Below are 26,936 nucleotides of genomic sequence, written 5' to 3'. Positions count from 1 at the left end.
ACAACTTCCCTTTTGAGTACATAGTGCACAATTGTGATGCAAACTCAATACATAGTTAGTTTTAAAGAAAGATTGTTTTACGTTACTATTATTTATTATCCTCCCTATTTCCTCGAAAATAATTTGGTCCTCTTGTTGGTTCAACAGTTCGAAATAATTTTTTTAACCACTGTCAATTATTTACATTCATTACATATGATGTGCATTTTACTTATGTCTGTTTTAGTCATAGGGCGTTAATGGCTCTTCACACTGTGCCTTCCGGCATTCAGTCCTCCGGTGTGTTAACCTTCCTCTGAGCATCGGGCCCAACATTCACTCACAACAGAGTACGAACGGTTCACGTGCCTTCTGCTGTGTGATTGTGTGGAATGATTACCCAGCCTCATGCAGGCTCAAGAGACGTCCTTGACAGGCGGAAATCCAGAGATTTTTGTTGGGAGGGGGTCCAATACCACAAGCCACTACGTTTATATAGTATTGAACTGTATTATTCTGCTCCCGACAAAACGATAAGTAATTGCAGAATACTTAAACCTATATTTTCAGAAAAATGATAGAATTAGATTTTTTTATAAGAGAAAGAGTACAGATGAAGTATAAGATCAAATTTTCATGCTACATCATTCATTTTCCTGTTAAGTAAGTATAATTTTATTGGAAAAGTGTACAAATATACATTGAGTTAGGAAGTTTACTGGGAGGGGGTCTAAACACGGTGAATCCCCGTAGGTGTACCCCTGATCCTTGCTCAAACTCCGTTATCTACACAAGCTAAGTTTGCTTACACCGTACTTGCAGGTCTCGAACGCATAGTCCTAATTTACTGCACAGTAGGATGATGTAGAAACATTATTGACGTGTCACTAACTGCTGTTTCGATGCGAGCGTACTTTCATCTCTGCTCTCTTTCGTCTGTGTTCACAGCACAGCGCTGTTCATCATTGCATGTACAGCCCTCTAACAGTTACTCATTTGAATACGATGTTTCTATAATTATTGCAATATTGATATGAAGAAAGTATGTAACGAATGTAATATAAAACGAATGTAATTATTTCTTTCACCATCTTGTCCTCATTCCTTTACCTCCAATCAAATTAGGAATTCATCGTCTTGATAAAAGTCTCTTTCATGTCGATTACAAGGAATTCGTACACACGCATGACCTGGTTGTGAATTCATAATGGAAATTTTACACATGGTTTTGTATTTCTTGTACATTAAAAAAAATAAGTACAAAATGATATTTTCTGAGAGTTATCTTTTTTTAACTATTTTTCTTTCCTTCGTAGCAACTAAGTATTCCAAAATTATCTCCTTTCATGTCTGCTTTCCTATCTTCCTTGTTCTTTTCTTTTCTTTTCGTTTTCTTTTAACTGAAGTTAATGAGCTTCTTAAAGGCAAGACAAGAAAGAGACATTTGATTCCAGAATTTATTCAGGCCTTCAATCTATTTTGCATTCAACGACAACGGAAAGAGAAAGCCTTTCTCTCCACTCCCTTTCTCAAAGGCTTCTTCTGCAGACCTTCGACGAAGGAATGAAGAGAGTGATTAGAAATCAAATTACTTGAATACAATCTTATTCCCACAAAATCTCTTGCGTTTTGTAAGGTCGACGTCTAAGGACTAGCCAAACACCTCGAAAAGTAATAACTTTTCCCTTCTAATTGAGACTGTTTCAGTAGCTTTAATTTATGCCTAAACTTCGTGTCATGAAAATAAGAATTCTTTCTTTAAGTATTTAAGATTGGTTAACAGGTCAGGTCTACGTACGATAAATTCGATAAAAAAGATGAGCCAAAATAATATAAGAATTTTTACAGTATATTAGCATTTATGAATTAGGTTTGCAAATAGAATAACGATACTCAAGATCTTCACGATACCTGAATATTGATTAACAATACAATAATCTTATTTCTCTAAATTATTTGGTATGTTTGCTCAGTGTTGGTATAAAGTAAGATATTAACATTCAAGAGGTAAGTTTCTAGTATTTCCCTTCTAGCATGGGCGCCCGAACCCCCCCCCCCCCGCCCCTGGCTCACGAAAATTTATTAAATTTATTAAGATTTTCTTAATACAAATAAAAAATACCAAACGTAATATAGCAACCAGGGATTTGAGCCCCTCCCTAGAAAATTTTCTTCGGGCGCCCATGCCTTCTAGTGTGGACGTACTAGCATTCGAGGAAGAAGTAATTGGCACAAAGCTGACTTTAGTCTCATTTGATGCAGAATCCATCCAAGATTGACACAATAAAAGCCTACCGGTATCCTAGTTGGAATAATGTATACAGGGTGGTCCAAAGTTGCTGAATTTATCATATAAGTCAATAAAATAATATTGAATAGAATAACTTTATATAGTAAAAAATATTACTCGCATGAGAACTTTAATCCCTTCAATATGCAAGACTGTACAGTTTTACAAGCTCTTTTTGTTTCTTTAAAGTTGTGTCCATTTGCATATAAGGGTGACTTCAGAGTTAGGAATGAAAAGAGTAAGGAGGACAACCAAGGTTTTAGAGATAACTAAGAAGATTCAAGAAAGAAAACTGCAAGTTAGGTCATCAAATGAGAACAAACGAGTATTTGGTGAGAAAGGTGATAGCAATTCAACTGGGTGGGAAACAGGTAGAGGTAGAGCAAGAAGGAAATGGTTCGATATGGTTAAGAATAACTTCAGGGTGAAAGGTCTGACAGGGAAAGAATCACAAAACATGGCAACATGAAGAAAACTCATCAGAAACGTTGATCCCAAGTAAGTAGGAAAAGACGGAGAGAAAGAAGAACAATGATAAAGTACATAAATCCAGTACGGGTGATAGCAAAATTATTTCCCTACTCATCCCATATACTACCAATAGTAGTATATCACTTGCTACATGTTGAAAGCTTTCCTTCACTAAGATCCACAGCTAACCTCTTCGTTTTAGTATCGTCCGTTAATTGTAGTCCTCTCCTCCGTCTAATACCAGTCACATACGTCTTTCAGAATTCAGATTCTTCTCATACAACGTCCATCAGTTTTCTCCAATATTCTTTTCTCTCTTACTTAGGTACGCCTCAGGCAGGACTTTTCCCAAGGAGTGAAGGGAAGAAAAGACTGAGACACAAATGCAGTCGCGAATTCACACAAACACCTTGATTCTTGTATGAGCACATCGTGGAAAACAACGATTATTTACGCACATTGCATAACTTCATTAACTACAGAAAACTTAGTGTAATAGAATACATTTTCATAAACTACTGCTTAGGATATTCTAACAGCACAGTACAATTTACGTCCTAAGGTCATTAACATGTAAAAGGGTAACAACTCAAACAAAAAGAATCCAGACGATTTCAAGTCACAAAATGTAAACAAAGGTTTCATTGTTAGGTATGTTGAAATATTAACTGCCAATTTCAACACAGAATTCTACACCTGGTAATTCTTGTGTCTTTAACCTTCCATAAAAGTGCATTGAACTCTGTCTTACTGAATCTCAGACACGTGAAGGGTGACTGTCATAAAATATCCAAAGAAATACTGTATAAGAGAAGAGTTAAAGAGTTGAAAGAAGAAGTTGAATTGTGAACCACAGCTTGTTTAATTTTGAGTTTAGCGCCTTTTTCAACAGCAAGACTATATGAGACGTGGACCTACAGCTTAACAGGGGATACGAACCACATGAGCTCCCGCCGGGAAGCGAACCCGGATCTCCCATCCCAAAGACGAGTACGCTAACCGCTTAGCCACGAGTGAGGTCCACAGTTTGTTCAAGTATGCTTTTGTGATCAGTTTTATTCCCATGTAAGTATGTTGTCTTTCATTATCCATAAGTAGAACTCCAGCATGACTAATCATTCTAAATTTCATATAAGTGTGATTTAAATCGTGTGATAGAAGAGTTAAATGTGTATTGTTTAATATTGAGACATTTCTGATCGAATCAATAGACGTTTACAGTGGCATAGATGTACATAATTGTCTTGTCTTCACTTAATGTAGGAAAATGCTAAAATATGATTCATTCAACTATGGTATCCTCTAATACTATAATACATTAATACATACATACAGTGGCGTATTTACAATTTTGATTAGGGTTGGGTTTGCTAATTTTATTTCTGGAAATGTGAAAGTTCTGCAAGATATTTCATTTACTTTAAAATAGTAAATGAAATTTCGGGGTGGGCTTAAGCCCAGAAGCCCTCCCTTAAAACATCACTGCATACATACTATTTTATTTATCATGCTTTCCAAAAGACAAATATTCTGTTATTCCGAGCCAATGCTTATACCATTTATTGAGAAATACCAAATAAACTTAAGCTTTTTTTTTATTTTCTAACCATCAGCACCAAAGAATATGAGAGATATGGGAAAAGGTGGTTAGTGTTAGTTGTAAATGACCACCGCCATTTAAAGGGTTAATATAAAAAATATCTAATACTATGATTAAAAAAATGAAATGAAATCTTTGAGTTTTACGTCCCATGGTTATGCCGGTTAGGCTAAAGGAGACGGTGATGATGAGTAATGAATGAAATGGTGGAATGAAGAAAGTGGGAGGAAACGGGAGAACCGCGAGGAAACCCACGCACACGGTGTTTGGCTAATACTATGGTATGTTAGTAACCAAGTCTAATATCTTTTGACGTGAAATCCGACTGAACACATTTCGAAAATCCAGGAAAGAACAATTGCTTCCTTCCCTACCCTGAGGGCAGCCATGCTTCTATCAGTAATCTGGGCCGGACTTAGGAGGTGCGGAGCCCAATTGAGAACAACTTCGTGGGTCCCCTATTCCCAGCCAACAGGTCTACTATATATATATATATATATATATATGTGGGGGGGGGGGAGGGGTAGAATGGAAAACAATAAAACAATCGAAATTAAGCTTAGGAAGTGCATGCGAGTTAATAGATCAAACAATTGTAAGCTACTTTTTAATATAAAATTGCATGTGAAAAATAGTTACAATGGTGACTGTAAAAGGTTTATTGACAAGAAATATTTATTTTTCTTTACAAAAATAAAATGAAAATTAAAGTGTACTATTGGAAATAAATTATACTTTTTGAACTTCTAAAAATTACTTAATATTCACAAATGAAACATTATTGTTTTATTAAGTTATTTTTCTTTCTCTGCAAAATATTTTAGAATATTACCTAAGATCAATCTCTTGCTAATTTCAAATTCAATGATCAAATTTGCCAAACTGTTCAAGCGTTCTTGCTGAATTGATGATATCACTTAAGTTTGATCAGTTTCAAGTTAGAAAAATTCATTTCGAAAGATGCCACAGTCACTGGGTTTGTCAAAACAACCGCATATTGCAGTGTATTCTTGTGTCTACTTGACAAGCGATAGTAGGTTACTCTTTAACCCGGAGCCTGATGGAAGCAACTTATTGAAGTCTGTTCCTGCCAGTCATAGAACTTCTTTATTTTTTAATGTATGAACCGGGTTGACTAACCTTTTCAGGTTTTGAGTGCTGCTTTTTATTTCTGAAATTGGGGGTCTACTTTCAAGTTCACTAGCACGCTAAAGAGAATTATAAGACAATAACAGTGATGGATACAGACAGTATGACACTGCGAACTCTTTTAATCTTAAGTACTAACTAGTGTGTGTTTTTGTCAGTGAGTGAGTCAGTTTTTATCAAGTTGAGAAAGAACTCAATTGATTAGCTCCAAACATGATATATAGACAATTATTTATTTATTTATTTATTTATTTACGAATGAGCTATTTCTTCAATGAACTATTACTTCTTCACCACTTCTTCTGCTCAACTTGCTTATTTTCTTCACTCTTATCCACACCCAATTTTCTCGTCTTTCATCGTTTTTCCATATGCTTGTATCTCCGTGCAGTAGAGTTTAATATTTAACAACAAAACATTTGATGAGAATTTTCTTCAACTTTTGTTCAAAAGCCCTCAAAATTCGTTTTTCTTATCTCAAGGAGAGAATTCTAACCACTAACCTATGTTTCCAAGATACAGATTCAATTAATTGTGAATTTCATTTTTCTCTCTCTCTCTCTCTCTTTCTCTTCATCTATCTATCTTTGTTTTTAACAAAGACGATGTGAACGATAAATTGCTTTTACTGAAATGAATCTTGACAAAAACATATATTTTTAATTTTCTATGGAATTAATGATATACCATACGATGCCTTATTTCGGCTTAAAATATTTGTTGTTACCATGAGTGGAAACAGGAATGTGAATGTATGTGTCGTTTATAACCATTTGATGCTTTGAACTTCTAGCTAACCTTTGAACTATAGAAAAGTGCGTGGATGTGGTACAGTGTGTACCGTATTGACATTCCGATTTTTTTTTTTTCTCTTCCCTATTTCTATTGAAAACGGCTATGCAACCAGATATGCGATTTTAAAGCGCCATATCTGGCAATATTGGGAACTACTTGTTCTTGCTCTAGCCCTCTGGGTGACGTTGAGGTCATTCAGACTAAAATGACTAAAGTGGAGAGTTGGAATTCCAGAAGTTGTAAAAGTGTATAAACTCGTTTGCGAAAGTTAGATGGGCTACTCGAAAAGTAAAATAGCATTACATTTGCAATATATATAGGAAAGAAGTATTTTTTGAAGTTGAAGTGAATTGTATTTCGTTATTTATTAAAAGAATTATATTTAATAGTGATATTATCGTGAGAAGTTATTGTCCAAGATTAGCCGGTGGTCTTTGATCATGGCGTATATGAGTGCACATATTACAATTGCCTTGGTATAACATGATTAAGGTGAGTTTGTTTTTTGAATTATATATATGTTTTGAAGAAATCATCTTTACTGACTAAAAGAAGTAATATTAAAAGTAACAAGTGAATTATTTCGGAACTAGTGTAGTATTTAAAACATTAATGTTCGATTATGAATTATGCCAAGTGCTTGTTTAAATGGAACAGTCTACAGTTCTTGTTAAATGTGTGTATTGAGAAACTTTTCGTATCTTCTTTTTGGAATATATTTTGAAGACGTTTATAAAGTTATTAGTAAAAAGAACTTAAAAATCTTATTATTTCGCAAATAGACTTTTGCCTAAATTTATGGTTGCCCTGTGTTTGTTGAATAACTTTCAATATTCTGGAATCGTCTTATCATTGATGATTATTACTAACAGGTACGTATATAGACCAATTTTATTTTTACGTGAAACGTGTCCTAGCCTATATTAAAATAGCTAGAGTCTCCACGAACGAGCTTCAGTTTTATAACGAGAGCACGTTACACAAAAATTTTAGTCTGAATGACTATTATATGTACGTACCAAGTGGCATATATATATAAATAGAGTTGAGGAAAAAGGACGATATAATTATAAAAATTATAGTATTGATGAAATAATATGGATATGTGGAAAGTGATTAAATCCGGTTTGACGGTTTCTTGCAGTGGGTTATGGATCATTTATTGTTAAAAGGAGTCCGGTACTTTTCTTTTCCTTTTTTCCTGTTGCTTGTAATAGGGAGTCTAATACGTGGTAAAAATATGGAAAATACTAGGTCACAACTCTTTTTAAATGGTTGTGTAGGAGGCGATGAAGGAATTGTAATCCCTGAATGTGCTCGAGGTCATTGGGATCTATCATATCTGGAAGACGAAATGTGGAGGGAGGAGAGTCCTTCGATTAATAGTGTTAGCTATTCAAGCAGTTGTGTAGCAGGTGTCGAGTCAGGAACGGGAAGGCAGCTGCACGTGTACGATGACGTAACTCAACCCTTGTTATCAGGTAGTAGCAGTGGTGTGAAGGAATTCCATTCAGTGCACATTAGTAGTGGTGAAACAGCTGATTTTATAAAGGAGGAAAAAGAAAAAGAGAATACAAATCCATTTGTGCCTTTTGGTCGTGAGTTAATATCGGAGCAAGAAAATCAAACTTCGCATATTAATCAAAGGTTTTTTCCTTTCAATATTAATTTTGATAAGATTGCTGTTAATACAACAAGTGCTCTTTTTAGTGAGAAAATAAAGCAAATTCCGTTTACAGACGGTAAAAGTGATGTCGGTTTGTTTCGTTTTATGGTCACTGTTTATAATATAATAAAGGGTGGTTTGTTTCCGATTGAAGCAGTATTGTTAGCTGCTTTGAGTAAATCACAGGGGCGTTTAAATAATGAATTATTGCATGTATATGAGCAAACGAGACAATGGACAGACATAAGTAGTTACTTGTTTAGGAAGCTCATTACTCCATTAGGTAAACGGGACTTGACTATACGATTCTTGAATGCAATGCAAGAACCTAATGAAAACATTCTTGAATACGTGAATAAAATTGTGGATTATCATAAAGTTTGTTATGGCCGAATAAATGAAAGGGAGGTATTGGATATAGTGGTAAGTGGAATGAAACCACAAATAAAATTTGATATGTATAAATATAGACAACCGGAGTCTTTGAGGGAACTGATGGCTGATATCCATAATTACGAGACATATAATAGGAATGTTGAAGTATACAATTCAATGATAAATTTTACTAGAGCTGATAGTGGAATGAAGAAACAAATTAATTGTTATTTTTGTGGTGCGAACCATCGAATGGCGACTTGTAAAGCGTATAAACAGTCCTTATTAAATAAACAAATGGTAAAGGTGAATATGAGTAGGACTCCAGCAGGACGCTTTGCAGAGGGATTGGGGTCTTCTACTCATATAAGTGATCAAGGGGTTCGATATCCGCAGGATGATGGTTTCGTGGGGAAAAATAGACAGTTTATAAATTCTCAGAAGGAATGTTTGGGTGAAATAAAAAACTTTTTGTCCTTGAACACGGCTCTTTCCCCGACTAGGGGGCCGGATGGTATTTATGAAAGGGGGCGTGGTAAAAAGGATCGAGTGCTGGAAAAGAATTATAACATTAAGCATCGCTCACCCTTATTTAAGCAAGAAAATAAAGTTGGTGATAAGTCTCAGTTGTTGGATTTTAGATATGCGAGAAGTGGTGTGAGTCAGATGGACCATAATTCTTCCCAAATTAATGAACGCTTTGCAGGGAATAGGGGGAATTATGTGAATTATCGAAAGGATTATAAGAGACCCAGTGTTGGGGGTAGAAAAGGAGTTCAAAATATAGACCATGAGAAGGTTAGAGATGGTGTAGGTGAATTTAATGAAGGCAGTGAACAGTTGAATTCATTGACTTGTATGACAGAGACCGGAGTTCGAGTCGAAACATGCGATGAGGGTGGATGTACAGCCAAAGTGGGTTGTGATCCTTATAGTTGGACAAAGACTAGAAAACCTTATTCATGTCGTAATCAAAGAAATTTAGTGGCAGCTTTTATTCCGGCTTATATAATGGGTAAACAATATTTAGGTTGTGTGGACACTTGTTCTTCCGCCTCATTGGTCAGTAAACAAATATTTGATGAGTGGAATAAAAGTTTAGCTAGACCTATAGCAGTTTACAATGAGAAATTTACTGGTGTGGGGGTGAATCAGAGCAAAGTGACACTCAATCAGTGTGTTATGCTGCATATTAAATTTCAAAAGCGCGTTTACAAAATGAAGTTTTTTCTTATTAATAGTTTAAATCCACCTTTCATCTTGGGTATTAATGAACTTAAATCTATACAGGCGCAAATTGATTTAGTTCAAAATGAATTAGTGTTGCCTTTGGAAAATGGAAAAATTCGGTTACAATTTTCTTCAAAAACTTGTCCCCCTTCCACTAGTTCAATTAGGGAACAGCTCAATGGTGAATTATCTTCTTTAAAACAGTCCGAAATTTTTACAAGTTTATTCATTAAAGCTAATAGTGTTGGAGATCTATCATCAATGGGGGAGAATGGAATGGATCCAATGGGAAATATTCCAGTAAATCCAGGGATGGTGGCGGATCCAGGTTTGGCGAGTGGTCAGAGACTTTTGGGAGGCGCCGACAGAGGCAGGGTTGGAAGATGCATGAAGAATATCCATGAAACAACTGGGGATACTTATCTGAGTCCAGAGATCGAGCGGGCATCCTTGATGGTGGATCCGGAAGTGGTTGACCAACATCCACATATACAAGGGTATGTTAATAATTTAGTTACAAAATTTCCTAATGTATTTTCTGATAAAATTGGATTTATATCAGATTATTCTTATAATATAATATTAGATGATTATTCTCCTATTCGTAAAAAGGCATATCCTTTATCACGGGCTACTCAAAAGGATCTTGATAAGATTTTGGATGAATTATTGAGTGAAGGGATAATAGAAACGAGTGAAAGCGATTTTGCTTTTCCTTGTTTTGTAGTTAATAATAATGATGGAACAAAACGCATGGTTGTAAACTACTCTTCTTTAAATTCTCGTTTATGCTTAAATACTCAATATACGCCGCGTATGGAGGATGTATTGGCTGAACTCGCAGATGGTAAATTCTTTTCACATCTTGATGTACGTAAGGTTCATATTGACATGATTAAACTCTTCAGAGAGGGTAGAAGAATTGTAGGAAATTGAATATATATATATATTAAACTCTAGTCATTGCATGTATGATTAAACTAAATTAAGTCCTATTAATTCGTATCATTAAGCTATAATTATATGCTTATAATTTCGGGAGAATTATCTATTTATATATATATATGTGTGTGTGATAATTATATGTGAATTTTAATATAAATTTTTTAATAATTCCAGGCCTGGGATTAATATAAAGAAAATGTATACATTTTAATGTACGCGGATTTAGAGGATTGTAATTAAATGTATGTAATAGAACGCAAATTTGACTGGATTGTAAACGTCAATTGGATATTTGATGGAGCATCGCCCTGGAGACAAGTCGAAAACCAGAGATATCAGCGATGTACATATGTAATTATATATGCTGAAGACACACAAGTATGTATCTGTAAATTTATATTTTTAGAATATGAAACGGTTTAAAAAAAAACTCGCCTAATTGATATTAAGATTAAGAGTAATTTATAATACATATTATAAATTGAAAATTATATTATTTTGTAAAGGTTATGAATAGTCCGACCTTGGACTCAAATTTACTAACTTGGATAGTGTCACTAGAAGGATGAGTCGGTGTGAGAATGATTTTTGGAGGATAGTTTTTTTTTCTTTAGTTTTGTTATCTTTTTCTTTTGGATGAATGAGAGTTGTTGGTATGTGGTTTTAGTTAGTAGGTTTGGGGTAGAAAGGTAGTTATAGATACTAATTCAACATGACGTTTAAAACTGACGATAAGTTTTCTATTCATAACTTTCAATACGGTATTTGTAAAATGATCGGGTATTTAAAAAGTTTGTCAACTTTTTATGTGGGGTGAGTGATATGTGTACCGTATTGACATTCCGATTTTTTTTTTTTCTCTTCCCTATTTCTATTGAAACGGCTATGCAACCAGATATGCGATTTTAAAGCGCCATATCTGGCAATATTGGGAACTACTTGTTCTTGCTCTAGCCCTCTGGGTGACGTTGAGGTCATTCAGACTAAAATGACTAAAGTGGAGAGTTGGAATTCCAGAAGTTGTAAAAGTGTATAAACTCGTTTGCGAAAGTTAGATGGGCTACTCGAAAAGTAAAATAGCATTACATTTGCAATATATATAGGAAAGAAGTATTTTTTGAAGTTGAAGTGAATTGTATTTCGTTATTTATTAAAAGAATTATATTTAATAGTGATATTATCGTGAGAAGTTATTGTCCAAGATTAGCCGGTGGTCTTTGATCATGGCGTATATGAGTGCACATATTACAATTGCCTTGGTATAACATGATTAAGGTGAGTTTGTTTTTTGAATTATATATATGTTTTGAAGAAATCATCTTTACTGACTAAAAGAAGTAATATTAAAAGTAACAAGTGAATTATTTCGGAACTAGTGTAGTATTTAAAACATTAATGTTCGATTATGAATTATGCCAAGTGCTTGTTTAAATGGAACAGTCTACAGTTCTTGTTAAATGTGTGTATTGAGAAACTTTTCGTATCTTCTTTTTGGAATATATTTTGAAGACGTTTATAAAGTTATTAGTAAAAAGAACTTAAAAATCTTATTATTTCGCAAATAGACTTTTGCCTAAATTTATGGTTGCCCTGTGTTTGTTGAATAACTTTCAATATTCTGGAATCGTCTTATCATTGATGATTATTACTAACAGGTACGTATATAGACCAATTTTATTTTTACGTGAAACGTGTCCTAGCCTATATTAAAATAGCTAGAGTCTCCACGAACGAGCTTCAGTTTTATAACGAGAGCACGTTACAAGTGTATGATGATACACTCTTAGCTACTGCAATGCGGATGTTTTTTTTTTTTTTTCTAGTGTAATTCGTTCAATGAAAACTACTTTTCGAGAGGCATGCCCATCTTTCATTTAGAAACAACAATCAAACAAATGTTAGTGAATTAAGCCTACTCTGATACTTTCATTAATAACAGGTAGCGTTTAAAATTGTTACTAGTTGCAAGAACCTATTATTACGCACCATAATTTCAACCTTGCAAATAAGTATTGAAAGCCATACTTTTTGCTTGCTGTTACGTGTTGTCAGTTCAAAGTATTGATTCACAGGAATTGATATATACAAATTATCATCGGAATGTAGATATTGTCGCGGGTTCTCTTCCCGGTCGGAAAGCACAAGAACTTATTTTCACCATCATTCCCTTTCATTTATTATCAGTCTTCGTTAGTTAAAAAGACAAACATTGTGGATTCGCACCTAACTGAAACGTTCAAAACTCCAATGGACTATTACTGCTTTTGCGACAACGGTGAAACCAATGTTGCATCTATTAAATGAACATGTTGTTTAAATACCTTGAGTCAATATGGTTCACGGTCGTTCAGTGATAAAGTGCCCACCTTCACTCAAAGTGGTTTCTGTTTTGATTTAATCTGACGCTATATGAACAAATATGTGTCCTCCATGTCTTTTCTAGGGATTCCCTAGTTTCTTTTCACTTTTTTTATTCCAACAATTTTTCCAATTTCTGATTGAGCCCTTTGCGTTTCACATTTGACAACTTATTATATATTCAGGTAAATCTCACAGCTGGTATGAAATTTTCAAATTCGCTAAGCAAATGAAAACAGAACGATATGGCAATCAGGTCGCAGTTCAAAGTGACTCGCACTGGCTTTCAATCCTTCATTTATTGATGATAACTAAGTAAGAACAAATCCATGGCGTACAGCTTTACGAAGGGCTATATCCAGGCGGACGGATTTTAGCAAGATAATGTGTGATCAATACACGGTTCTTATTGCTGTTATTTCTGAATTTGTATATCGGAGTTCGCTAGCCTTTAATTCAAATTGGTTCCTAATTGCCTCATTATGTTAGATAAACTTTCTAATATTTGTATCCTTTAAAGACCGAAGAAAATATTAATGACTAAGGAGTCTATTTTCTCTATAAATGTTGTACTGAATTTATTACCTTCCTTAATGACTTAATAGCTAGACGAACTATATATATTGATAAGTTATTTTTGTACTTTAAAAATTTTGGTGAGCTCCTTCGTGGCTAAGCGGTTAGCGTACGCGCCTTTGACGTTGTTGACCCAGGTTCGGTTCTCGGCAGGAGCTCATGTTTTTTTCAGATTCCACATTAATCAGTAGGTCTCGTCTCATGTAGCCTCGCTGCTGAAAGGGAAGTTAAAATCAAAATCAATTCATTAAAACTTTTGGTAGTTCCCAACTTGGTTTATACTCGATGCTTTCTTTCGCCCACGTTTCATATCTACGTTAGAGATACCAAATTATCTTTTCTACACTTTCCCTTGATTTGTATATTTCCTCAATCTCTCTTTCCTTTACTTTCAAATGCATTTTTATGCAACAAAACGAGATTTCTGTGCATTTTACATTCTTCTTATACATACTATAGTTACATGGTCCACTGAAAACATAAGTCATTGTTTCATTTTTATAAGCATTCACTATCACTCGAAAAAAAAAATAATCGTTTCAGATTTGCTTGTTTGGTGCTGAATTTAAAGCTGTTTGCGTCGGTACTGAGATCGCAAATTCTGACATAAAATACATAATATTTAACATAACTTTCAGTTTCATAGAACAATGCCACTTGGTAGCAGGCGCGAGAGGAGAACAAGTTTTGGGGGAGGAATCCAATACTGCAAACCATTATGCCTATGTAGTGTTGAACGCGTATTGTTCTGCACCCGAAAAGACAATAGGTAATTGTACTTACACTTATATTTTCAGAAAAAAATAATACAACTAGTAATATTTTTATAAGAGAAAAAGTACAGATGAAGTGTAAGATCAAATTTTTATGATATATCAATCATTTTCCTCTTAAACAAATATAGTTTTATTGAGAAAGTGTACAAATATATGTTGAGTTTGGAAGTTTTGAGAAATTTTGAGCCCCTGCTCAGTATATTAATTGATACAGATCAGTTCTATACGCAGTTATAAGTGCATCATCCTAGTACAACTTCCCTGTCTTCCGTGTTACTAAACTGGTCTTGGAATTTGTTGTTACCATTTCATACAATCACCGCTCAAATCATGATAACTTGTTGTTTCACCATTATCAGTCAGGAGCGTCATCTTAAAGTTGGATTTTGTCAAATTTAGGCATCAAAGATGGCAACAATACTCTAATATATCCATGCCTGCTTTCTTATCCGCACACTCTTCTGGCGGACTCAGTCACAGCTGTAATATACATACATCTTTACACTGTTTGGATATTACAGAAGAAGTTTAAAAAAATCAAAAGTCAGGTAGAGTAACATATTTTCTACTTTTAGTGTTTAGTTCATTTATTTCTACATATTTCTTGTTATTTTTATCTATAATATCTGCTATTCCATAATTTACTAACATTGTTATTACATAATGTAATTTGTTTTCTATAGTAGTTATTTTTATCTTCTTTTATTATTTGTGTAAGTTTATTTCTATACCTTCTTTAATAGTCCTTAAATTCTAAATCTTTTTTTATTACTGAACGACTTAATCTATCTCTTTCTCTTATAGAGTTGACTAATCCTTTTGTTATCCATGGTTTTATTTTGCGATAGTTACTACTTACTATTTTATTTTTAATGTTAATACATGAATTACTAATACAATTTTTCATTACGTGGATGAAATTCGAAGTTGCAATACTAACACAATTACTCTGAATTATTTAATTCCAGCTGCATTTCCACTGAAAATGCATACGTAATAGATTTGATTAGGATTAGGAATGAGATTTCTGGGATTTCGGCATCTATGAGCATATTAGCCTATCACGTATGAAGGATGAGTTCCCTCGGTGATCACATTATCCGAGGAAAGGAAAGGAAGGAAGTGGCCTGGGACCTGTATGTTAGATACAATCCCGGCATTTGCCTAGTGTGAATGAGGGAAACCCACGAAAACCTCAGTCAGTATGACTGACCTGAAAAATCTTTTACACTTGTTGGACCGAGTGTCCCCACCAGGAATCGAACACGGAACCGTTCGCAACAAAGGCGATATCGTTAACAACTACGTTACGGAAGGCGACCGTAGTAGATTGGAATAGTACGTCTATTCTATATCCATGTATCATTTACAGCCTTGCAATTTAAACATATCTATCAACTCAAACAGTAGTAGAATCGAATAAATGTTCATTATTACTATTTTGTCTCAACTTCCATGAAAATCTTGTGACAACTACTCAGAGCTGGGAAATTATCAAAGAACAGTTCTATTTGGTAATTCTAGATTTTGTCGTTAATGTCACCTGTGCTGTCTATCCAACGGATTGAATTGTAAAATAATCCTCAAGAAAGGAAGTACTGAAAATTTGATAAACTAAGTTTGAAAAACATTACAGAGAGCGCAGAGAAAAATGTTACTATGTAGACATAAATAGATTCCATTAATCAGAATATTCTTGAACTTGGAATAAGAGTAATACCAAAGTACAATTTTGTTTCCATCCATTTCGTTTCAAAAATTCCGAGTAAATATTACAAAAATGTTAGCTTGAATTTTCCTTAGAGCAAAAATCTTAAGATATAGAAATAACCCTTTCATCCAAACTGGTAAGAGCTTCTTTCACCAGCTGTTTTAAGTGAGAACTAACCAGATGTCCAGAAAAGCATCGCCCACTGTTACATGGAAGAGATTTTCGGTGACTGTTTTAAGTAATAATTTAACAAGGGCAAGTTTATTTTTATCTTCTACATACATACAGAGAGAGAGAGAAGGAGAGAGAGAGAAAGAGAGAGAGAGACAGAAATGGTTGCATTCTTACATACAATTTGGAAGCCATATTTCTCTCACTAAAGATAAGTCAATGTGCCTTGTTCTTGTTTTTAGCATGTTTTAAAAGTACCAATCTCTCTTTCAGTATTTTGTTTTAGTTTTATTTGTATAAAGTCTGTTTCCTTAAGCCTTTATGATGAAATAAATCATTTTTTATCCCACAGCTAAGCAAGAAAACTACAAGATTTGAGGTGAATCCCCACTTTGTGAATTTTACAGAACTACGGAAAAGCCACGAAATCATTTATTTTCTTTCTTTTCCATGAGAGAAAATACATTTTGTTAAAGTGAAGGAAGAGATGTTGTGTTTCCCCGCAGTTTCCCTGCGATATATCTTTCATTTGAAAACCATCGTCTCCGTACGAAAGAAACGAAACGAAACGAAAAATGTAACGAAAGAAAAATGTAATGTTGTCGAGTGAACGCGTTCATCATTTTATGAGGTTTTCCTCTCTCTTTAAGCTTTCCACATTTTATGTTTTTATATTTCTTCTTTCATTTTAAAATCAAATAACATTATAAAAGCAGCAAATCGCTTTGAACCAAAATATTGTCAATATGTTTATATCAACAACGTTGGTGGAAAGTGATGATTTCAGGGATTGCCCCTAGCTACGAAATCCCCCCTTTCGAAGCAATTACCAGTATGTTTTAAGTATTCATATCTCCCTCTATGTATTGAAATACCCCTCCCCTTCCGTGCGAAATAATCTGAAATCATCGCTGTTGGTGAAGAAAAAGGTGTTTTGTCATAGTATGAAGCAACACATTCTTTCATCCAAGTTACAAAAAATTCTAATAAAGAAAGATTTATTTCTATACAAAGTAGACTCGTCTAAACCAGAGTTGGCGTGGGTCAATGAAAACTTGACCCACGACCCACTGACCTACCACCCACCGTGACCCACGACCCACTGACCCACCACCTACCATGACCCACTCTGACGAACGACCCACCATGACCCACCACCCACTGTGATCCACCACGACCCACCACCCACAGAAACCCACTCTGACCCACCACCCACCGTGACCCACCACCGACCATGAACCACTCTCATCCACTGTGACCTACTCTGACTAACAAAAATCCATCGTCATCAAGTCTGAACACGATCCACGGCCTTTTCTGTACTGACTAGAGTTCACACTTGTAATAAAACAAGACTGTGAAATTGTCACTAATCGGAGTTTGAATTTCTAGTCAATCGCTCAAGCACCACTCTGTTACAATGACGGTGGATCTGACCTTTACAATATCAAATGGTAAAGTGTTTGTCAGTGAGGAAATTGAAACACTTCGAGGTGGGGGAAATTAGTGTGTGCCTAAAATATACTTGTACTAAGAGAGTATTCTGGCAAGTGTTAATTTCTGAACGCATTCCAAAAGAAAATTCTCAGGAAAATACCCCTGTACAATATGGAAAAGGTTATGGTTTCTCAGTTCACACTATTTTTATCACAAAAAGTTGAAAAAAATCAGTTTTTCATAGTTTATAAAGGTGCTCGGGTACCCTATGTGAGAGCATCTCCATGAAGTATGTTCATAATTGTAATTTGTGTAATCACTAAAACGCCACGTTAAATTTAAATTACAAATATGCATAATTGCAATTATTATGAATATTTACTCAAAGTAGTTTGCCTAAAGCAAAGAAGATACTTACTAAAAAATAGGTACAAAGTTGAATAACACAAATAAGCCATTACTAATAGAAGTATACATTTTCTATAACTCGTAATTTTCCACCTTAAATCAAACCTGAAATCGGTTTTATTTCCTGTTGGTAACTTTTTCGTGGTAAATCATCCGCAGCAGAATGATGTCCATCCTTCAGCCAAGAAATAACTAGCTCGTGTACTTTGAGCTTGTCTAGCGGTGGGCCACTAACATTGATGAACAACAAGTTAGACAATGTTTGAGCACTTAGTCTATTTCTAATATCAGTCATCTGTAAATTCATAAGGGGAAATCCCCGTTCGCACTCTGTCGTGGAAATTGATAATACTTCTACCCGATTTCTGCAACTCCTCATCGACAATCTGCTTGTTAGACTTAAGTCTAATAACGATTTTTCTTAGTCAGTTTTGAAATACTCAGCAAGAAGTACGTATAATCTCTCTATCACCATACAACATCTTTTCCATATCGACCATGTCAGTTGGCAATGTCGACTCATGGAGAACAGAAACTTCATCTACCACGCCTTCGATAGGGAATCTTGTGAATAAATTATCAATTAAAGCCTGATAAACTGATGATTTGTTATTTGTTTATAAATATAATTTTTACACATGAAGGTTTAATGCTATTACCAAGTTCCCTACCCCGTCTAGAAAGCGAAAGAGAACGAGGTTCCTGGAAAGTGTTCAGACGTGAATGGGAATTTCCCTTCTTCTTCCGCTTCAATTACCACACTGCTGTTTGCCATGTGCCAAATTACGATGAATTTAAATTAAATTATCATAGTATAATTAGTTCCTTGTTGAATTATCAATACTTTTCAGTGGAAAAAAGGATGAGAAAGTTTCAAATCAAGGTAAGTAAACCAACGTAAAGGAAAAAAAGTGTAAAATTTTCCATATATTTATGCGTACAATCCAAATTTAAAATTTCCGTGTAATTAAGCTTACAGTACAAATTTTATGCCTATTTTAGTCACAAGTTTTTGGGTTGATTGCCGTGTGCTGTAAGCGCTCCATATAATAAACATAAGCTTCAGCAATTATTATAGTAGAAAGCAATAGATATGAAGCAATGGATATTTTTTGTTCCTGCTTTTTTTATTTAAATAACATCAATCGTTTTCGATAATTTTTACAAACCAACTCACTACCAATTTTCCATATATAGAAAGTGCCCCCCCCCCATAAAGGAGAATTTTAAAAAATGCTAGGACACATTCTGTTTATTTTCAATAAAGAGTTAATATACTGAATTTCAGCTCCCTAAGTTTAACGGTTTTCGAGATACTCATTTTTTCCGCAAAAATTTGGATCCTCTCTATCTCCTTAGGTTATTATGCATTATAATAAAAGCAATATAACATCCCAATTTGGATTAAGGCCTAACTATATACCAAAAGTAATTTTATTCTGACTTTGCAATTTGACCGTGATGATCAGGCACACATAGTTACATTCAATTTTTTATATAATAATTTATATATTACAGTGATTCAAAAATGTATTTTTTCCAGTAGTTAGCTCCTCTAAAAACTCACAGATCTCGAAAGCCAAGTAGTAGTTAAGTGCTATTGCTATTATTAGAATTAAAAATATCAATATCCAAAAGTCCTGAAGTTCTTTTTTCATTTGGTTAGATATACTCACCTCAGGTAAGTAGACAGAAACAAGTGGAAAAGGAAGGGAAATGAAGGTCTTGAAAGTAAAACGAAGACAAATTTACCAGTCTTCAGAAGATCTACAGTGCAGTGAGCAGAGAGGGTCGGTAGATCATACTGAGTCGGTGGGTCGCAGTGGGTCATGGTGGGTTGTGGGTCGCAGTGGATCATGGTGGGTGGTGGGTCGCAGTGGGTCACGGTGGGTGGTGGGTCACAGTGGGTCACATGCTGTTGACCCACGACCCACTGACCCACTCAGAAAACTTGACCCATTTGACCCACTGACCCACCGACCCACTGACCCACTCCATCTCTGGTCTAAACAGGGTACCACCAAGCTTGACTGAATTATGAAGGCCAGGGTGAGTTGTTATGTAATGTATGCTACCATTCCTTCCCAGTTACAAGCTTACTTGCTACTGAAATTGTATTGAAGAAGAAACTCAACCGTAAATATTGCCAATGGAACATCTGCACATCCCTACAGTATTAGCAATTTTGTTTATTACACTGGATATGTATACCAAACAGAATATTAGAAGAAAAAGAAAATCTTGTTGTTGATTAAGAATTCGCTTAGTGAAATCTTACATATAGAGATAAATTCTATAATATGATTAACGTTTTGCGAAAAAAAAAAAGTCCAAAGATGATATATATACGAGAGTGGGTTGATACGTTCTAAACCTCACCTAGAATACAAGTAGCTAGAAAGCGAGTTTTGCTGATTTATTCAACATATTCCTCTTGTAGTGGAATGCACTTTTCACATCGCTGCTACAGTGCTTGCAGGTCAGGCAAATAGAAGTCGGATGAATGCTCTGTAAATCAGGCTTCTGTTTGAGAAATGACCTCATCGGCCCCATTGAAATGAGTTCCCTTTAAAAGCATTTACAATTTAGGAAAGAGATAAAAGTCTTATGGAGCCAAATCAGACGAATAAGGTGGATGTTCTTGTATTTGAAACCGTAGGTCCGCCAATTTTTGCAATGTCAGACGTGCCTTGTGTGAGGGTCGAGAGTACATTTTCAGAATCCATTTTGCCGTGACCTTCCTCATATCCAAGTCTTCATGGATAACTTTTCACACCCGTTCATGACTAATGCCCAGCGCTCTATCTGTTTGAGCGGGATTCGGGGATTGTCGAGAATCATCCGGTGAATGGCGCCAATCATCTCGGGAGAGGCCACTAAAATTGATCTCCCACACCTTGGATAATCGTTCAAACCAAACTACCCATGTTTGAAGTTCGCTGCCCATTTCTTCACAGTGGCATACGATGGTGCCTTGTCCCCCAATGTCGTGACAAGGTCGTTGTGGATCTCCTTCGGCAAGAATCTGTTTAGGAAGAGGTACTTGATGAATGCACGGAGTTCAAATTTACTAATTTCTGGGACGTGGGCTGACATCCTCACTTTGGACCTGAAAAAAACAAATTTAAAAATGATTTAGTCAAACCAAACTTTGCACAGTAGCTTCACAAATTATAAGCCTCATAAATGTATATAATTTTTATATCTAGCTTTGTTTGAAGCTGGGTAGGCTGAGAACTTATCAAGCCACCCTCATATATATATACCAATCATAAGAACTTATTGAGCTAAAAATTATATGCATGCACAGTTTTCAAGAAATTGAGAAAAACATTTATTTTGTAAACCTAAAAATGTATGCTTGTAGAACAGGCATGTGCAAGTTGGAATAGGAGGTGGAGCAATCAGAAATGACTTACTGGTCTGGAGGGCCGTACGAGACACTGTGTAACATTTTTAGAAGAATTGAACAGCCATATTCAATGGAGAAACTCGTTCATCGTACACTAACATCACAGGAGCATAAAAATTGTTGTAACGGTAACAAAAATATATTTAATGTCCAAGAATGTGTTTAATGCCCGTCTTTAACTTTTTATTAAAACCGTAAATGATAGAAACCTAGTAAATTTCCGGTTTTAACATTCATCTACATACAGCAAGAACTGTAAGGGATCGCAAGAACAGAATCGCTATAAAGTTTAACAGGAAGTAGCAAAAATAAACAACTTTCTGCTTAGTGTTGAGCACTAGGCGATATCCTGCAATTAATTAAGCCTTCCAAGAACATATTCCATCTTGACTGTAATCACTCTACTAAAACTGGAAGTGATAGACTGGACTTAAGTTTCAATATTAACCCCTTGCGTTCGAGGTGTCGTTTTCTATGTGCGTGCTATAATACCAAGTTTTCATTTAGTGTTAAAAGACTGTCTAGACCGTTGTATAGGCCATAATTATTGTGCACTTGCGAATAAAATATTAACATTACTGATAAAAAATATATGTATTGTGAAACATTTGAACTGAAAAAGGGAAATTTTCATGTTCTGAAGGGATTTTATGCTACTTCAGGTTGGCAACACTGATCATGGATCAAAGAAAAAGTCTCGGAATACGACTTCGAAGTTGCCAATTGTTTATCGCCAAAACAAACGCATGTGTGTCGTAATTGAATGCTCTCTTAGACCTGCAGGCTACTGTGACAAATCTTTTTTTTTCTTTTCTGTCAGTAAGGTGCTGTCACCTAAGGAGAAATGGTAGAACTAACTCGTGCCTTGCATCTACTAAAACATTTCATCATCTCCAGGATTAATACGACCCTTAATAAAGGATACGTATTTATCAATCCCCATGGATGTCATTGGTATTTTGCAACGGAGTATTTTATGATATCTACATCGGTCGAACGCAAGGGGTTAATTGACAAAATATCAAGCCATAAAAACCAAACTTTTTCATTCGGTATACACGTGACATTGCTACTTGGTTTTAAAGATATAATAATTACTCTTTAAAAGTTTCTAGTGGTTGCTCAATTTACAACAGTCTTATTTTACTGCACTGAATATTGTATATAATCCAAAATACTTTAATTATTTCTCAAATAGAAAATTTGTGGTAATGGTGCTAAAAGACGGAACGTCTTAAGATGAAAGGCCTAGACAGAAAGTTCATATACAATAGTATAGTGCATTCTTTCTGATAATGTGTTTCACAAAGAAATAAATAGATACTCATTATAGGATTGACTAAATTTGAATGCATTGTATAAAATACACTGTTTCTCTGTGCTGTAATATCCAAATAAAATTTAAAAACTTGGAAGCTATGTTATTGAATTTATGGCATGTTATATCATTGTTTATGGTAAATTGAGTGGGTTGAGAGTATTAACAAGATTGTAAACTTCCATGAATGGCTAATTGATTTTTTTATGTGACTCGTTAAATGTTATTTGCGTTTACTGGGTCGTTAGCATATCGTTGTCATTGGATATTAAATTTAAAAAGAGGTAATGAGAGACAAGAGAGAAGGAACGGTAACACGAAATCAAATTAAGCCATTAGCAGTACTATATATAAATTCGATAAATTCGATAAGCACATGTCATATATATAACATTTTAGTACGATAGATGTTTATGTAAGCCTAATGTTATTGGTAGATAACTACCTTATAAAAATAGATCTTAAAAACTACTAAATTGTTGAATGAATGTTAATATAATGTTCTTGACTTTCCTAGATTTTTATACTTGCTAAGCAAAGAAAAGTTTCATTGAAGCAGAATACAAACATAAATAAATAAATAAATGTGGGGGATACAGCTGTTGAAACTGATACAAAATTGGTTTATTCCTTCTATAATACCGAAATAAAAATTAAGTATGTAACAAGTGAGTTACATTTCACAGTGTGAAACTACGGTAGACTTCCAAATTATGAGAATCAATACTCAAACATTGAGTAATACATCTATAACTACTAGTTGCAATAGATTAATAAGATCGAAGATAAAACCTGTTCCTCGGATGCTGAATCCATATCAGAAAGCCATTACTTGCTATGCTTTACAGTTTTTGTTCTACGGCGGTAATGGTTAAATTCGGAAACAAGAAATAGTTAATTTGGACTACTTCCGGTTTAAATAGATAGTTAAAGAAGACGGTCGAACCTACTCTGGAAAAGTTGAATCGATTGCAAAACACTGCACCTCGATATCTCTTACAGTTTTTTGCTTTATAAAAATCAGTGTTAAAGCTAGAAGTAGTAGTGAATTTCAACAACTTCAGGTTTCAGTAGAGTGTTTCGTGTTGTGATACTACGTTTTCTTTACACTCTGAATCGATTGCAGAAAACTGATTGTCGCTATATATATTACCATTTTTGTTCTATGGTGATAATTTTGGAAGAAAAAAAGGAAAATGTTTTGTCTTAACCACTTCCGGTTTGAACAGAGGGTTAACAGAGAAGACAAGATATTCTTGGGACGCTAAATAGATAGGAAGAAACCGCATCACGATATCTTTTACCGTTTTGCTCTATGAAAATCAGCATTGAAACCGGAAGAAATAGTAAATTTCAACCACTTCTGCTTTTGATAGGGTGCTCAGGATAGCCATGTTACGTTGCTGAATCGTTCATGAGATGCAAAATCGTTTGCAAAACCTGTTTCTCGCTACCTGTTACCGTTTTCGTTTTATGGCGGTAAACGTTGAAACTGGAAATGACTAATGTAATCCACTTTCAGTTTAAACCCAGTGCTATCAAAGATGAACTGGGATGCTAACAGTATTAAAATTAAATGACTAAAATAATATTGGTAGTGTCTAACAAGATAATATTAACATCGAATGAGGAGGCATATACTAATCTATAGATCTTATTCAGATGAAATGTATTACAGGAATAAATATAAATCCTCATAGGTGGGTTTCGTGAAAATCGATAAGCTTTCTTTTGTAAATATAAAAATTAAAATAAAACTGTATTAAGTCAAAATTGATACTGAAATTTACATTAATCAAGTTTTTTTTATTATGGTTAAATTATGGTTAAATCTTAAACGTTAATATTTGTTTACTTCTATAACATCATCCAAAGATGAGAGATGTACATCATTAGATCACACCAAGATACACAAAATTACATGCTTGAAGGCAGGAGCGCACCCACGGGGGTCCACCGGGTCCGCCCGCGAAACTGAACACTTTCTCATTGAGACTATACTTTTATAACGAAGAAATGATTGATCTAGCATAAAAATTTGATCTTACATTTCATTTCTACTCTTTCTCTTATAAAACAATCTAGTTTTATCATTTTTTCTCAAAATATTGGTGGAAATATTATAAAACTGCTTATCGTCTTTTCGGATGCAGAATAATACCCATTTAATACTGTATGAACGTAGTAGCTTGTAGTATTTGACCCCTCCCCCAAAGCTTGAACCTCTCCCAACAAAAATTTCTGGGTGCACGCCTACTTGAGGGTAAATTTTCATCTGTAATTTCCAAGAAAGTAGCGAAATACGACATTTTATGGTCTAAAAGAATACCGCTCGTTCCCAGTAATAAATTAGAGATTTTATTTTGCTAGTATACATTGGTTATTATTATTATTATTATTATTATTATTATTATTATTATTATTATTATTATTTAGTTCAACATCCCACAATTATGGATTGATGTAAAGAGAGACGCTGATGATGAGTTGGATGATAACACTGCACAACAAATAAAAACTTTTTTTTATAACTTCGCGATCAAACTAGGTGATTCTTAACGAAACGGTCACGCTGATTTCGAACGCCCTGTCACGTCAGGTTCAAATATGAACAGATTTATTATACGCATTATAAACAGTACAGCCTCGATTACTCGACACAGTTTTCGGAATATTTTCAGACCCTATTCAACCGATTTACAGCGAACTTGGAGGGGTGAACTTCTAGAGCTATCTACTTATGTCTCCCAAAATTTGAAACAAATCGGTTGAATAGCAGCTGAGAAATAGCCCGAAAACTATGTCGGATAATCGAGGACTACTGTGTTATACGCACATCAAGACGTTTGGATACAGATTATTTCATGGTCAGGCTTTTAAGGTTTCAACACACATAAAATCAATCAACTCTCTTTCTAAATCACCTTACTAATGTAAATTTTATATCCATGCAATCGTACGTAAAAATGGCGTAATGGAGAATTGAAAAAACTTTGGGGTTCACGGACATAAGATGTTTATCTCCCATCCAGAAGAAACCAACAAGAGTCTCCCATCATTACACTATCCTTACGACCTTCGTGTCTCTTCTCCATCGCGGAAATGTCTTGATGAAGCCTTTCCTCTTGTCCATCACTAACATCTCCTAGGTTGTCAGGGAAAAAGTCTAGGTGTGAATAGAGGAAGTGAATTTTCAAGACATACTGCAACCCATGTTTTTGTAACATTCAAACAAATTTCTGGCCAATATTTCGTAATTTTCTTTTTTTCTGTTTTCAAGAAACGGCGTACGGCGCTTCTAAAATACTCCTAAGCTTCTAACTCAGTTCCTTGTAGAAGACTTTCAAACGTTTCGTCCAAAATGCTTTCCTGATTTGCGGCCCAATAAAAATTCCTTCCTTCAATTTAGCATACGTGATCTCAAGAAACATATTCTTGAGATACGTAGAAGCGTCACCATCTTTGTTGATTGCCTTCACAAAGCTCTTCATCAACTTAAGTTTTATATACAAGGGAGGAAGAACCATGGTTCCGCTTTTATGTTATGTACTCCTGGGATAAATTCTTCCCACTTCTTCAATGTTGCACCATATAATGTTTGTCTTTTGCACGACTGTCCCACAAACACAAAAACAACAATGGGCCATATAAATAAAGGTGAGCAAATGCTTAAAACTCACAAATTCGGAGCAAATGCTCAGTTTCGTATAAATAAAAATAATTCTATTCAAGCTACTCGTGAGCAAATGCTCATTGTCCTTGGTTGCTGAGCAACTGCTCTAGATTTGGTGTAAATAAAACCGAGTAAACGCTCATTTTTTGGAGCAAGTGCAAGGATTTTTTAAGGTTCTTTAGTACCTTGCTCAGCTTACTCAACAAATGTTGTTAAAAGCGAAATGCCCGAGTTTATGGTAATTCCCGAAAGAGGACGTAAAGAGTATAAATTGCAAAGGGACGCTGATGTTCTTAACTATAAAGAATTATACTGTACAAATTTAAGAAGGAAAATGTTTTAGCTTGCACAACAGTTCCTTTTCGAATCAACTGAAAAACGAGGTGGTGCTCTGACAAATTATGAAAAGATTATTTTTTTTTTTAAGGTACGTAGGACATCCTGGTTTTCAGGTGGGTGTTGCAGAAGATACTGCGTTACTCAGCCTACCGTGTCAAATGTCTTCTTGGAAGTTGCACAGGCAATTAAGCGAAATAAAATTATACATACACTTTCCTACAACAACAGCTGCTCTTCAGGAAGCTAAGAATGAATGG

The 26,936-nt window shown here is 34.8% G+C and overlaps 2 protein-coding genes across 2 annotated transcripts in view; both read left to right on the top strand.

Annotated features, from left to right (window-relative positions):
* The window catches only part of LOC145690531 (sodium-dependent proline transporter-like), a 527,499-nt gene that overhangs the window by 118,957 nt on the left and 381,606 nt on the right, over positions 1-26,936 (top strand). The gene's annotated exons all lie outside the window — the stretch shown is intronic.
* LOC145690530 (uncharacterized) lies at positions 6,386-12,226 on the top strand. Its single transcript, XM_081765491.1, has 2 exons — positions 6,386-10,052; positions 10,675-12,226. Exons 1-2 carry the CDS (start codon positions 7,435-7,437, stop codon positions 10,709-10,711), a joined length of 2,655 nt encoding a protein of 884 aa, XP_081621617.1. The 5' UTR covers positions 6,386-7,434; the 3' UTR covers positions 10,712-12,226.

Source organism: Thermobia domestica, chromosome 7, assembly GCF_964235325.1.
Source record: "Thermobia domestica chromosome 7, izTheDome1.hap1.1, whole genome shotgun sequence".
In the NCBI taxonomy this organism is placed as follows: domain Eukaryota; kingdom Metazoa; phylum Arthropoda; class Insecta; order Zygentoma; family Lepismatidae; genus Thermobia; species Thermobia domestica.
Note: the sequence above shows the minus strand (reverse complement) of the source record. Positions and strands in the feature narration are given on the sequence as shown.